Genomic DNA, 15840 nt, shown 5'->3' with positions numbered 1-15840 from the left:
GGTACATTGTGTGCGTATTACGTGAGAGGCCTGCTGTTGATCATGCGTCCCTGTGTCCATGTATGGGTGCAATCAAGCAATGTGTGTTTAGAGGTGCCACTGTAAACAATCCATTTATGCACAATCGTGTGTGTGTATGTGCGTGTGCATCGCTTCCATGTCACTGAAATTGAGTTGTGAAAAGCTCAAAAAAGGAAATTGAAATGAGCGCCAGGGATCTTGAAAATTGACGTTTGGCACTAACAAGTTTATCCAGCATGCTCTTCTTCATTGACACCACTCTCGCTGCCGTAGCTCTGTTGATTATTAAAGTAAAGTTAAGGCGTTTTTAAATGCTAGTGCCAATCATATAATTTCATCCCAGCACCCTCTCGATGTGCGCGCACGACCTGGAGAAGAGCGAGCACGAGACCGAACATTTCATGAATACATCGTCATGTCGTCTACATCACAAGTCTCCGGCCAGATGGAATTCCTCTGAGCGGAGGGGGGGGGGGGGGCATTCCTCAAAAATATGCCTCCTAATTGGCCAAGGCAGAAGAACATTGTCATTGTGGATGATAACGATATAACAACATCTCATAGATTGCAGTGGCTATTAGATTATCTGTGTCATCTGTCGCCATTTTTTAAATTAGGCGAGGAATGTGTCGGCCCCAGCAGCCGCAGCGCCTATCAAATCGGATTCCGCCGCGCGGGCGTACTTGATTTCACTGTGGCAGTCTGGGTATTTCAGACAGGTTCATGTGAGTGCACAACACAGCCCTCCCAGACCCAGAGACAAGAGCCACTATTACTGGAAACCGGTCTTCTTGTCAGAATGCAAGGCTTTGTGCTGTGGCCAATGTTTCTTTTTTTTTTATGTACGCGCCTGGACCACCACTCATGATTGCTCTGGGTCGGTCTGTAACCTTAATGCAACATGTGACTCTCAAATGACTGCTCTTACATACTTGTCATTGCCGACTAGCAGACAGCTGTTTTAACGTCGCAGTATTCCCACACCGTTGTTCAGTTCATCCAAGGTATGCTGGGAAATGAAGTGTTTCCATCTTTAGACGTTATGACAAGGGGCACACGCTCGCTGTACCCGCCGCATCCGGAAGGGTTTGAAATTCACTTTGAGTAAGTGGGTCATTTTTGTGACCAATGTAAATTGTCAGTAGTACAATTCCCTATTAATAAAGAGGGGAGAAGGGAAAATACAATTTGTTTGCCGCGTAAAAAAGGCAATAAAAGTAAATATTCTCCCAGGCAATGGCCTTTTATTGCATTATGTAAGTTAGCCAATAGCTCTGGGAAACCTCTAGATCAATTTCTCAGTGCAGATTAGAAAGCCATGAATCCCCTTTATGGAAGAGCTCCTTCATGAAATGCTCTTTGAAACTCTTCGAATGAAGGGAGTATGAACCCACCTAAGGCGAGAGAGAGAGAGAGAGAGAGAGAGAGAGAGAGAGAGAGAGAGACTCTGGAAGCCATCTGGAAGAAGCCAGGACACACGGCTTGCTTTTATGCTACTAATTCTACTGGGAGCTGCAGCATAAAAGCAAAGTGTGGATATTGTGTTATAACTGTTGCAAACAAGTGGCCAGGGAGGGAGGATGGACGGACGGACGGACGGATGCAAACTTACTTACTTTGTTACTTTATTTATCCTCGATGGGGACATTATTGTAAGGACAGCAAGGACAACTCAAAAGGCCCAATCAGGGACTAATAGACCGTAGGTATACAGAATATACAAATAGGCAACAAATATGCACAGAATATACAAAAAAATACACAACCAAGTCTATAATCTCAAGCTGTACAAGAGGACAAAACCTACAGTATCAGTCAAATCAAATAAAGAGTATGCCATGTTGATAAATAAATAGTGAACTCTATACTGTCAACGGTCTTGTCCAAAACACTGACACACCAAAGCAAACGGTCTTGACTCCCTCCAAGTTGGCTGGTAACACTTTACAATAAGGGTACATTAATAAGCATTAGTTAATGCATTATTAAGCATTAAGTAACAGTTAACTAATGTCTCTTAACCATTTACTAATGTTATTATTGTAAACAGGCTTTTTCCCCCCCAGAAAAAGAATTGATGAGCCAAGACTCATTACAGGGAGCAGTGGCAGAGCAGTAAGAGAAGCCTGTACTACACAGCCCTGCTGGTGTGGACAAAACACACAAAAAACATAGACTTAACTAGACGGGATTGGTTTGAACCCTCAGTGAACTGTACGGTGGCGTTTGGCCTATTTCTGCCTCAGCTGACTCCTGGGGCCCCCCATTGGCCGGCCGCCAAGGCGCTGTTGCCGGCGGAGCGCGGGGTCCGTGGTGTCTATATCTAGGATGGATGCAGGGGGAGCGCGGGGTCCGTGGTGTCTATATCTAGGATGGACGCAGGGGGAGGCGCGGGGTCTGTGGTGTCTATATCTAGGATGGACGCAGGGGGAGGCGCGGGGTCCGTGGTGTCTATATCTAGGATGGACGCAGGGGGAGGCGCGGGGTCCGTGGTGTCTATATCTAGGATGGACGCAGGGGGAGGCGCGGGGTCCGTGGTGTCTATATCTAGGATGGACGCAGGGGGAGGCGCGGGGTCCGTGGTGTCTATATCTAGGATGGACGCAGGGGGAGGAGACCTGCAGAGGCAGGAGGGCCACCAGATCTGGAATGTGTGTCAGGACATTGTAAAAAGTTTTAGTGAGGAAGTTAACGACCCTCCCCCCCCCCTCACCTCACCCCTGTCCACTTTTGTCGAGAAAGGAAGTTTATGGAAGCAACTTTTTAACCCCCCCTTTTCCACCTCTCTTTCTCATTCTCTTTCTCTCATCCCCCTTTCTTCTCCTTTTGCCTTTTTTTGAAAGTAGGATAGACGACGACTCGGACGACCCTCGCTGGAAAACAAATGATTCAATGGAAAAGAGCAACCCTACCTCGCTCTGTCACTTGGCCGAGCACCGCCGCGTCGTTTTTAGACGTCTTGAGGGGAAATATTCCTCTAAACGCCGCTACTTTGGGAATTTCCTGAATTGATTCCCCGTCGAAGCTGTCGGTAATTATCTTTTATGCGACCGGTAAACGGGGTGGGGGGGGGGATTAAAGTTGGACGCAGGCGAAATAAACACGTTTGTGAATCAATGCACCTGAGTGCAGTTAAACGCTGCGTGTTCTGGTTATTTCCTGTTGTTTTTGCCGTTTGGATCTCCTGTTATCTGCACTTGGCCCGCGCTCCAGTTGTTGCTGTTGGCCGAGAGACGTTGTTCTCCTGGCTGGACACTCCCGAGCCTTGACGTGATTTCAGGCTGTTCCAGTTTTGTATGAACGATTTTCGACTGCAAGTCATCATCTCTTCCAGGTACACAGATGTTGTTATTCTGTGGCGGTACAAAAAAAAACTTGTTGCAGTGACAATTCTCAGCCTGCACGGAAAAGTACCGAAATTCGAGTCAGTCTCATTTTGTGCATGGAATTAAGACTGGCCCAGATTTCCTTCTCCCAGAGCAGTTTCTTTTCTGTCTCGTTTTTTGTCAAGGCTACTGTCCATCCCAGAGGTCATTGTGTTAGTCCCCCCCCCCCCTCCCCCTCAGCCCTCTAACTCTGGCCTTAATAAACAGAGTAGCGCCTTTGACAACGTGTGACTTGAAAGCAGGAAATAATGGGCCCTAAACGCTAAATCTTTACAGGTTATTGACCTGTGGAGACAGAGAGAGGGGGTGGTGTGTGTGTGTGTGTGTGTGTGTGTGTGTGTGTGCGCGCACACTGCCATCATTTCAGTTTCGACTTAGCAGCCCCTGTAGCCATTTTGTCTTGCGCGTCTGTGCCCATAGGGAGAGTGAACGTAGCAGGGTTGCGTTTGCGCGCCAGAAGTCGCGCCCCGAGCACACGCCCTCATGTCTGCCATCGGGTTTAGTGCAGGGGACTCGACTTTACTTTCACAGTTACTTTTGACTGCTACTGTAAAAAAAAAAGGACATCTAAGAACCATTTGTGGAGCCGTCTTCACACGGTCACCTTTTTCACCCCGGGGGCAACATAAAAGAACAGGCAAATGACAACCCCCCCCCCCCTCACAGCCTTCTCCAACCAAGCTCCCTTCTCTTTCTCCCTGAGCCGTAAAGGTCTTTACAGCACTGTAAAGCCCCGTCAATAGCTGTGCCCGGCGGCCTGGTCAGCAGGAGATACGCAGCGGTCGGCCCGAGGTTGAGGGCCGGTTGAGAGTTCAACTTCTGGTCAGGTTCCCAGGTCCCATTATTATTATTATTCCTCAGCGCCATCTCGGACTGTACAAATTGCCAGCAGGCAGACGTACTGTATCTGCCGTTTCAGTTCAACGCAATGTTTGTTGTGGTTGAGTCAACTCGACCTAGTCATCGTGCATTGCGACACTTGCGGCGTTGCAGCGCCTTGCCTAAGAACCATGTGCAAACTTTAGTGAAATCAGTGAGTCGGCTCAAGCCTGTTGTGGTCATACGGTTCACAGATTTCTTTAGAACTCTTTAGAACCATTTCATCACCCCTTCCCCCCGCAGTGGGACAGGCCAACCTGTCATTATTAATACCAGACCCCCAGTCCTTGAGGAACGGTCCACTTTGACGTCCAGGGTGGGGGGGGTGGAGTTATTTCCTACCACTTCACACCAGCAGCACTCCGGGTGGTTCCTCCCAGTCCAGATCCTGTTTCCTTTGCCGGGCCATGCAGCGCCAGGACCCACAGGGAGCTCAGGACATGTAATAACTCTATACACACACACACACACACACACTTTCAACACAACATGCGCTTCTTGAAGAATGGAGAGCATGACCGTAAAGAGGAAAACACGCGGGACCTTTCCTCTCAAGGGGAGACAGTGAGGAGAGACAATAGGGCTCTCCTAGGGCTTAGCCTAGAGTTAACCCCTTTTCACACACAGATTGTTAACCCAGGGATAAGCTTAACCCTGATACACACTGCAGTTCTACTAGCCCTGGGTTAAATGACCACTCAGAAACATAGCTGTTTCCGCCTGCGACCAATTCGATCTTTTAAAATCTTTTATGGACATATTATTGTCGTTTTAAATGAGCTATGATGTTGCCTTTAGTAGTGTAATGGCAACGATTTCGGTTGCCTGGCGCCTACTGTAATGACGTGTCGGAGAAGTTGTGTGATTGGACAACAAAGACAAAATGCAAAATCCATTGTTTACTTCAGCCCCGTTTCACACTGGCACCTTTTAGCCCCGTGTTTAGTGGATTTTCAGAGGATAACCCCGCCCTAACCTGGGGCTAACAGCTCCTTTAGCCTGGGGCTAACAGCTCCCCTACCCTGGGGCTAACAGCTCCCCTACCCTGGGGCTAACAGCTCCCCTACCCTGGGGCTAACAGCTCCCTTAGCCTGGGGCTAACAGCTCCCCTACCCTGGGGCTAACAGCTCCCCTAACCTGGGGCTAACAGCTCCTTTAGCCTGGGGCTAACAGCTCCCCTACCCTGGGGCTAACAGCTCCCTTAGCCTGGGGCTAATAGCTCCTTTAGCCTGGGGCTAACATCTCCTTTAGCCTGGGGCTAATAGCTCCTTTAGCCTGGGGCTAACATCTCCTTTAGCCTGGGGCTAACGGCTCCTTTAGCCTGGGGCTAACAGCTCCTTTAGCCTGGGGCTAACAGCTCCCCTACCCTGGGGCTAACATCTCCTTTAGCCTGGGGCTAACAGCTCCTTTAGCCTGGGGCTAACAGCTCCCCTACCCTGGGGCTAACATCTCCTTTAGCCTGGGGCTAACAGCTCCTTTAGCCTGGGGCTAACATCTCCTTTAGCCTGGGGCTAACGGCTCCTTTAGCCTGGGGCTAACGGCTCCCTTAGCCTGGGGCTAACAGCTCCCCTACCCTGGGGCTAAGGAGGTTCTAATGTGTTAGCCCTGGGCTAAGTGCGGTGTGAAAAGCCCTAGTGAGGGGAGACAACAAGGAGAGATGGGAGAAACAGGGAGGAGAGACAGGGCAGTGAGGAGAGACGGGGAGGAGAGACAGGGCAGTGAGGAGAGACGGGGAGAAGAGACAGGGAGGAGAGACGGCAGTGAGGAGAGACAGGGAGAAGAGACAGGGCAGTGAGGAGAGACACGGCAGTGAGGAGAGACGGGGAGGAGAGAGAGGAGAGACAGAGAGGAGAGACATAAAGGAGAGACAGGGAGGAGAGACACAGGGGAGACGGGGTAGAGAGACAGAGGGGAGACAGGGTGGAGAGACAGGGAAGAGAGACAGAGGGGCATGGAGTAGGAGATGAGATACAGTTCATCCAGGGACGAGACGCTTTAATTCAAACGGTGAGCGTGATTTATTGAGAGCGGCGCGAGCTACAACGTTATGTTTGGCGCAGTGACCCGTCCTCCATGGCGATGGTCGTCTGAAGGATCGCTAGCTCCGCCTACTGTCTGAAGGAAGGTGACGTATGGAGCATTGTCCCCCCCCCCCATGACCGGCACACTAGCCCAACACCACTGACGGTCACCTCAGAATCAGGCTAGCTAATTAGGGGATTGATGTCAGGTGAAGACAGCATCAGGATATCAGTTCGTCGGCCTGTTTGAACTACCATACATTTCCATACGGGGGGGGGGGGGGGGGGGTTGGGTCGGTGTCTTGTAGCCTGAGTGTGTGTCTCTCTGTGTGGGTCTGTGTTTGTGTCTGCTAGTGTGTTGTGACTGTACTCCGCCAGACAGACCATCCTCCACAGACAGGGCCCAGTCAGACAGACAGACAGACACAGACAGGGCCCAGACAGACAGACAGACAGACACAGACAGACAGACACAGACAGACAGACAGACAGACAGACAGACCACCCTCCACAGACAGGGCCCAGTCAGACAGACAGACAGACCACCCTCCACAGACAGGGCCCAGTCAGACAGACAGACAGACACAGACAGGGCCCAGACAGACAGACGATGCACAGGTTAGCGGTGGAGCAAGTCTCAGCTGTCTGACGTCAAGGGGGGGGAAGGGGGAGGGGGGGTTTAGACGTGGGGGAGGTGGGTGGCGCGTGGACTGAGATGCCCCCGTCTCCCCGGGGCGAGAGCTCTGAAAATGGCTTCATTGTGCGGCGGGAAGGAGCGCGACAGGGAAGAGAGCGAGAGAGAAGACGAGAGGGGAGGTAGAGAGGGAGGGGGGAGGTAGAGAGGGAGGAGAGGGGAGGTAGAGAGGGAGGGGAGAGGGAGAGAGAAGACGAGAGGGGAGGTAGAGAGGGAGGAGAGGGAGGTAGAGAGGGAGGAGAGGGAGGGGGGAGGTAGAGAGGGAGGAGAGGGGAGGTAGAGAGGGAGGGGGGAGGTAGAGAGGGAGAGAGAAGACGAGAGGGGAGGTAGAGAGGGAGGGGGAGGTAGAGAGGGAGGGGAGGTAGAGAGGGAGGGGGAGGTAGAGAGGGATGGGAGGTAGAGAGGGAGGAGAGAGGTAGAGAGGGAGGGGAGGGAGGGGGGAGGTAGAGAGGGAGGGGAGGTAGAGAGGGAGGAGAGAGGTAGAGAGGGAGGGGAGGGAGGGGGGAGGTAGAGAGGGAGGGGAGGTAGAGAGGGAGGGGGGAGGTAGAGAGGGAGGGGAGGGGGGGGGAAGTAGAGAGGGAGGGGAGTGAGAAAGGGAGGGGGAGGTAGAGAGGGAGGGGAGGTAGAGAGGGAGGAGAGGGAGGGGGGAGGTAGAGAGGGAGAGGGGAGGTAGAGAGGGAGGGGAGGGAGGGGGGAGGTAGAGAGGGAGGGGAGTGAGAGAGGGAGGGGGAGGTAGAGAGGGAGGGGAGGTAGAGAGGGAGAGGGGAGGTAGAGAGGGACGCGAGCTCTGTGACCTACTGGACGGACAAATTGGTTTTCAGGCAAAATGGATTAAGAGATTGAGTGGCGAGAAAACAAGGGTGACTGATTGTGTGCCGCAGCATGTCCATTTCGAAGGGTTTGAATTTAGACGGCTCTGATGTGGATGCGAGTGTGTGTGTGTGTGTGTGTGTGTGTGTGCGCGAGTGTGCGTGCGTGCGTACGCTCGGAAAAAGTCAATATTTGTCTGCTCCGCTCCGTTCCCCCCCGACACCCCCACTTGGAACCAACAGACCATAAAGCTGTCAAAATGTGGCCAGAATATTACCTCAGTCTTTATCTACATCTGATTTCCCCCCCCCCACACACACACACACACACCCCTCTCTCGATGATGATAGTACCACAGCAGAGCGGCTAACAGCGCTGCTCCCGTTAGCAGCGTCATTGCCGTCTGCACCCCCGGCCGGGTTTATCGGCCTCTTATCTACTGTACCGCTGTTTGCTCAATGCAATCTGTGCTATTCAGGGAGTCTGTGTTTGGTTTGTCCCCGCGTCTCCGTCTGGCTTCTACGTGCGACGCGAGGTGAAGCAAGCGCGTGCGCGCCGGAGCTGCGGCCGCCTTTCCGCGCGTCTATCCAGGCATGTACAGTACAGCGCGCGTGTGTGTGTGTGCGCGCCGGGCTGCTTGCGTGTGTGTATCTGTGTGAAATTATAATGGCGGCCCCCGACTGTCTGTGCAGTAGTGTTTGCGTGTGTGTGTGTGTGTGTGTGTGTGTGTGTATGCGCGCGCGTATTCACAGACACAACATCGAGCCCGCGTGCGATTGTGTCACACACCCCCGCGTGCGCGCGTACGTGCGCGGCCGCGTTTTTATGAGAGGAGCCCTGGCGAGCGGCCCAGGGTTGTTGTATTTTTTTCGGCAAAGAGCGCTCAGCAGACAGTACACACACACACACACACACGTCTGCCTGTGAGAGGGAACACGCCGTCCCGGCCGGTCCGCTCCAGCTGGCAGCCTCCGTACTGTTCTGTGACTGATAAGAGTGTAGTGTAAATACAACTGTACGGAACAGCCCGTTACCGCTGCCGAGCCGGAGGGAGGGGGGGAGAGGGCGTGTGTGTGTGTGTGTGTGTGGCGTGGAGGGGGTGGGGGGGTGTCGTGTCTGTACTCATTGTTCTGATGACGGTGTGTGTGCGCTTGTGAGCGTGTCTCTCTCTCTCTCTCTCTCTCTCTCTCTCTCTCTCTCTCCTCTCTCTCTCTCTCCTCTCTCTCTCTCTCTCTCTCTCCTCTCTCTCTCTCCTCTCTCTCTCTCTCTCTCTCTCTCTCTCTCTCTCTGAGTGTCTGTTTTATGGATTTTTGCTGTTTTTGTGGTACAGTGTGTACTGCCTTACATAAGTGATTTGTGTAGGCTCACCAAACAGCCTGGCTATGTTTTCGTTGGTGCTTGTATTTGTCTGCTTCCCCCTCCCTGTCCGTCTGTCTCTCTCTCTCTCTCTCTCTTTCTCTCTCTCTCTCTCTCTCTCTCTCCCTCTCTCCCTCTCTCCCTCTCCACCTCTGCCTATCTCTCCCTCTCTCCCCACAAAAGGAACATTCTGCATCTGCCGAGAAGTGCCGTTGAATTGCAACGTTATGCGATGTCATTGGAGTCATGTGCGTGCCTGCGTGTGGGTGTGTGTGTGGGTGGGTGTGTGTGTGTGTGTGTGTTGGCATGTGTGTACAGCTGAGAGGTTTTCAATGAGAGGAGGAGGAGGAGAGAGGAGGAGAGGGGGGTGCTACGCTGTTAGCAGGTAGATCAGAACTTCAGTCAGCAGCAGGAGGAGGAGGAGAGAGGAGTAGAGAGGAGCAGCGTGTTAAGTAGTCAATAGAGGGGTTACTCAACGCGCGCACACACCTGAACCTCCTAACTCTATATCAGCACATGGACACACACACACACACACACACTGAACCTCCTAACTCTATATCAGTGTGCGCGTGCACACACACACACACCCCTGAACCTCCTAACTCTATTCAGCACACACACACACACACACACCCCTGAACCTCCTAACTCTATTCAGCACACACACACACACACACACAGACGGACACGCCCCTGTGCGTGAGGCAGAAGAGCCGCTTCCTCTAGCCCCGCTCACCACTGGGATATAAACAAACAGTTTTCCCTCTCTCCCTCTCTCTCTCTCTCTCTCTCTCTCTCTCTCTCTCTCTCTCTCTCTCTCTCTCTCTCTCTCCCTCTTTCTCTCTCACTCTCCCTGAAAGGCCAGTGTCCTGCTGGCCTCAAACCGTTGTTGTGCAATATTTCGGAGGAGGAAGTGAAAAGGGAAACGTCGTCAGCGGCACGCGGCACGCAGACCCCCCCCCCCCCCGTCACCCGCCCTCTCTCCCGGCGGTATGTGAGGAGACTGTACAGTTGTGCAACAGCGATTATGTCAGGCCGGGGCTCAGGCCAGCGGCGTCTCAAAGCAGACGGAGCCCAGGGAGACCGTGGGGGGTCGCGAGAGGGCGATTAGTTTAGGGCCACTTCACCCCCGTCCGTCCGTCCGTCTGTCTCTCGTTCTCCCTGGAGGGGCCGGCGGTTATTTTAAGGAGTCGTGCGATGGGAGGCGGGGGGGGGTGTTGGCAAATGGTGGTCGGTCCGTCGGAGGGGATGGGGCGGGAGCGGTTTAGAGAACGTGTCAGAGGAGTGACTAACGAGCCCTCCTGCCATTGGTCAAAAAAGAGACGGGGTTGAGGGAGGAGGGATTTATCACTTTAATTCAGAGGCTGTTTGGCAGAGAACCCCTCCCCCCCCCGTAGTGTTACCCTCACCCCGCTACCGGCCCCTCGGACCCTGCGGGTCACAACCGCCACCAACTAGCCGCCGCGTACGGTCACTTCCTGTGCCGGTTCACGTCTGCGTCCGGGTGCCTCCGCTCCCCGTGGCTCTGGCCTCCCCGGGGACCGCTTAGCGCGTCGCACCAACCCCAAGGGCTGTGGTATACTAGCCTACAGCATACCATAACGGTATACTAAACCTTTGGGTATACTCACTAACACAAGGATTAGTAACCTGTCCACACTCGGGTTCACTCGGCGCAGAAAGAATCGACTTTTATCTATTAGGTGATGAATAGACGAGGAACTATTAGCATTAGCTGAGGTGTCTGATTGTATTAAGAGGCCGCTCCGTCAGATACCTGCGTGATGTCCAGTGATGGCATCCCATGACCTCATCAGAGACTTGAGGAAAAGGCGAGCTGAACTTATTAATGCACATTTAAGATGTGAAACTCCATCTGGGTCTGGCAGCTCTTTAAGCGGCGCTTTTATGGACTAGATCTGCCTTCTGCTGCACTCTGGCATGTAGTGTGCCTCTGTCATAATGTACTGTAAAGGACGCACAGCGCTCACATATTACGCCACATACACACACACACACACACCATATACGCATACACGCACTCGCACACACTGTAAACACACTGGCCACGCTACTTTTTGTATTATTGTTCTATCCTATTTTACACTAGCTAGTGTTCTGTGCACCGTCCTGTCTTTGCGCCGTCCTGTCTCATCCCTGCACCCTGTCCAATGTCGTCTCCATGGTTACGCACCACGACCCAAAACAAATTCCTAGCATGTTGAAAAACTGCACGGCAATAAAGACGAATTCTGCTTCTGATTACCTGGTTCATTCTTCTGCTGAACGATGTCTGAATATCACTGAGCTATGGGCTAGGATCGGAACGAGGAATTGATTAGGGCTGATAAGTTACCGTAAGGCAAAGCAAATTTATGACAAGAATTCCAATGTATCAGTACTGGTTATGGCAAATAAACGTTCCTCTTCTATTCTAAAGTGAAATCGGAGGAAGGAGGAAAAAGCAGCCCTAGGAAAAGCACGGGGCTGGTAGCCTGGCACCGCCAGGCCGGTTCACCAGAGCGGGGGAAACCTGAGCCGGCAGGCAGGTGCGCCCTGGCGCCCCAACGGGTCGGTGCGCCTGAGTACAGTACGTCTTTCAGGATCCACATCCCGGCGTTTGCGTAAGCGCCCCCGCCAGAACCGGCAGGCGCACTCTGCCGCGCCTCGCCAAAAAAAACCCTCGTCACGTCACACGCGATCCGTTCCCCACCCCCCCTCACCCCCCCCTCACGGTCCAGCCCGTTTTGTAACGCCGGTGGGTGTTGCGAAAGCGCCTCTCGTGTCTCGTTCTGTACTTGGCTCTTACCCCCCTCCCCCCCCCCCTCCCCCCTCCTCTCTCATCATCACCCGAGAGCCGAGGCTTCCTGTTTTGATTGCTCGCTCTGGAGGTGTCGTAACTCCAGCGAAGGCGACGCCAAGGATCCAGCCTCGCGGTTTTGGCACTGCGTGTCTCTCTCTCTGCTCACACACACACACACACACACACCTGTTTGGTATCTGGGCGGAGCAGCGTAGTCTGGCATGGCTCGTACAGTAAAAGTTGCCAAGCTGTGAAGAAGCCGTGCCCGGACCTGACCCGCTCTCTCTGTCTCCCTCTGTCAGATCCACTCATCCCCCGGCCTGTTCTGTTCCCCCCGCCGGTAACCTACCGTACAGTCACCTTATACACACTATACGGTCCCTCGCACGGAATAAACACCGCATTTTGTCTGGAATATGTAGAGGTGGGTCGTATACCCACCTCCCTTGTTCTCTGTAAAGCGCATTGTGTTGCCTCTGGGTATGAAATGCGCTATACAAATAAAGCTTTGATTGATTGATTTTCTGCACTGATATCGTCGACGCTCGACACTTATTGTTTTGTGTAGTTCTGGCTACGTTCATGTTTTATATATCTATTCATGTTTTATTAATGTTTGTGTACTGTAGTTGTGTGCGCCTGCTCAGGCGTGCGCTTTGTATGAATCTGTTCAGTTTTTTTTTTTTTTTTACTTTGTTACTCTGTGAATAGGATTCATCCACACGTGAGGAAACATTACTGGCGTGTTATTAATTTGCGACGTTAATAGCTGAGGCGTTTCAGTCAGGCGGACAAGTCTGCGCCGGATGAGGTCGCCAGGGGTTGCCTGACGGAGGTTTTACGGCCGTCTTTTTTTCAATACGTTAGGCGTGTTTCTTTTCAGTCAGTCCGATATTTTCTCTAGCGCCGAGGCATTTTTCTCTGTGGTTGTGTGTCCCTATTCACACAAGACATCTCCACTATTCAAGTACCCGGGTTACACTGTCAGTGAGACGACTGCAATAACCCCCCTGTCTCCATGCCCATTGTTCAACACCGTCCTCCTCCGGTGCATGTGCTAACGCTCTCTCTCTCTCTCTCTCTCTCTCCCTCTCCCTTCCCCTCTCTCTTTCTCTCCCTCCCCCCCTCTCTCTCTCCCTCCCTCCCCCCCTCTCTCTCTCCCTCCCTCCCCCTCTCTCTCTCCCCCTACGCCTCTCTCTCCCCCTCCCCCCCTCTCTCTCCCTCTCCCTCCCCTCTCTGTTTCTCTCCCTCCCCCTCTCTCTTTCTCTCTCCCCCTACCCCTCTCTCCCTCCCCTTCTCCCTTCCCCTCTCTCTTTCTCTCCCTCCCCCCCTCTCTCTCTCCCTCCCTCCCCCTCTCTCTCTCCCTCTCTCTCTCTCCCCCTCCGCCTCTCTCTCCCCCTCCCCCCCCTCTCTCTCCCTCTCTCTCTCTCCCTCTCTCTCTCTCTCTCCCCCCCTCTCTCTCTCTCTCTCCCTCCCCCACCCCTCTCTCTCTCTCTCTCTCCCTCTTTCTCTCTCTCCCCCCCCTCTCTCTCTCTCTCCCTCCCCCTCCCCCCCCTCTCTCTCTCTCTCTCCCCCCCCCCTCCCCCACCCCTCTCTCTCTCTCTCTCTCCCTCCCCGTTCGTCCCTTGCAGCTGGTGAGAAGGCCATTGTCTGTGACCAGTGCGGGGCCCAGTTCCAGAAAGAGGAGGCCCTGGAGGCCCACAGACAGATCCACACAGGTAGGACCGACCGACCACCGGCCCTACAGCCCTCACCCCCCCCCCCCACCCCCCCCCCCCGACCACCGGCCCTACAGCCCTCACCCCCCCCCCCCACCCCCCCCCCCTCCCGACCACCGGCCCTACAGCCCTCACCCCACCCCCCACCCCCCCCCCCCACAGTAACCCCCGCATATCATCACGCCATAAATATGGCGCGGTATCATCTGGCTCCTGGCCCCGGCCCAAGCAGAGAGCCCCCCCCCCCCCCCCCCCACGTCTATTTTAGGCGGGCTGGCCCTTGGTGCCCGGGGCCTCCGGTCAGAGACCGCCCCACCGAACCCTGAGTCATGGTCACAAGCTTGTGTTGACTGGTTCGCTGCAGGGGGAATCTTCTCTGGCACACGCGCACACCCCCCCTTACACACACACACCACACACTCACGCACACCCCCCCCTTACACACACACACACACTCACGCACCCCCCTCATGCACACACACACACACACAAAACACACGCACGCACCCCCCTCATGCACACACCACACACGCACACCACACACACACCCTCCCCCCACAGTCACGAGAATCCACCCACCCACACGCCCGCTGGGGCCAGGAAGGATGGCAGAGCGTCGGTTACTGTACTGTACTGTACGCCCAGGCGGGCCCGTGGGCCGGGACCAGGTAACCCGGGCCGCGTTGGTCCTGGCCTCGGGTAAATGAAGCAGGTGGCGGTGATCAACGCCGGGGGGGGAATGGCATCCCCTATTGGCAGGCCGGCCTTGTTTATCACCGGGACAACAGCGGTGATGATGTTGACGTCGACGCCGCTGCCAGAAAGCAAATCTTTTCCAGACGATTCCGAAAGCTTGAACCCACCCCAGCCCGACGCCCCCCCCACCCCCCCGCCCCTTCCCCTGGTCTTAATTTAGGAGATGGTTGACTCAGGTTTCCTCCATCTTGGCACAGGTTTGTGTGTGTGTGTGCGTGTGTGTGTGTGTGTGTGTGTTCGAACTGTGTGTGTGTGGGCGTGTGTGGGTGTGTGAGACGCAGGGGTTGAGTGTTGTGACTGCTGGATGTCAGAGTGTAGCCGATGGGACACAGCAACATGTGTGTGTGTGTGTGTGCGTGTGCGCGTCGCTTTGACGTTGCTGACCCTCCGGTAAGGCTACTGGGTTACAGCCCCACTGTCAGTCTGGTCCTCGTCTGGTCCCAGTCTGGCCCCAGTCTGGCCCCCGGCTGAACACGCCTCCCTCTCCCAGACGCCAGCGGAGCTTCGCTCAGATCTGACCCTCGGAAACCTTTTTCCCTCCTCGTCTCCGGTGAAGTCGCCGTTAATCTCTCTTTCTCTCTCTCTCTCTCTCTCTCTCTCTCTCTCGCTCTCTCTCAACGCTCGCCAACCTTGGAGGGTGACTGAGTTTTTTTAGTTCGCCGCCTGTCCTCAGAAGTAGGGTACGATATCCGCCGCGCAGACGGAACCAGAGCGCTCCCCCCCCCACCCCCCTCCCTCTTCCTTGAGGAGCGTCTCAGGCCCCGGGACCCAACCGCTCCCAGCTGCGGCTCGCTCTGGGTGGCCCACATTTTTTGACAGGCTCGTCTCAGGGCTAGCCCCCACTTGACACCCCCAGCCCCCCCCCACTGCAAACCCCCCCCCCCCAACCACCCTCACCACCCCGCCCCCCCCTTACTTGACGGAGAGCAGGGGCCTTCTCCAGAGGGGCCCCTTGACCAATCCGGGTTAAAGGGGGGTTAAACGAGGCTAATGATCAGACAGGCATACCAGTGGAAAGGCGCTGCTAAGCTAAATATAGCATTCCAGTCTGGAGCACAGAGAGAGAGAGGGAGAGGGGGGGAGAGAGAGAGAGAGAGAGAGCGGGCGAGCGAGCACAGGCAAGCAGGACTTGTCTCCCTGCCAGCGGATTGGAGCTGCTCTGTGTCCCAGTCTCCGTCGGGGCTTATACACTAAAACGTACCCAAATGCGTGGCTAGACGGATACAGCCCAGGCTCACCGCCCCCCCCCCCACCTCCTCTCTCTCAGTATGCTCACCCATATGCTTGGCTTGCCGCCGCCGCCGAGGAAAATTGGGTTATCACCTATTTCTGTCTGTGCGGCGCATTGTGTGTAGTAAAAATGTGTGCTGGGAGCACCGCGCCGCGAGGAGGG

General features: G+C 54.5%; 1 protein-coding gene across 2 annotated transcripts in view; it reads left to right on the top strand.

Moving 5' to 3' along the window:
- zbtb16a (zinc finger and BTB domain containing 16a) overlaps nt 1-15840 on the top strand; it is a gene marked incomplete at both ends in the record, with an annotated part of 115844 nt that overhangs the window by 59028 nt on the left and 40976 nt on the right. Inside the window, one exon of one of the 2 annotated variants that reach the window (XM_084445522.1) lies at nt 13605-13691. The exons of the other annotated variant lie outside the window; for it this stretch is intronic. Coding sequence (XP_084301648.1) covers nt 13605-13691 — 87 coding nt within the window. The remainder of the gene's footprint in view (nt 1-13604; nt 13692-15840) is intronic. 2 annotated transcript variants of the gene reach the window in all.

This window comes from Borostomias antarcticus (genome assembly GCF_949987555.1).
Source record: "Borostomias antarcticus genome assembly, chromosome: 1".
NCBI lineage: Eukaryota > Metazoa > Chordata > Actinopteri > Stomiiformes > Stomiidae > Borostomias > Borostomias antarcticus.
Note: the sequence above shows the minus strand (reverse complement) of the source record. Positions and strands in the feature narration are given on the sequence as shown.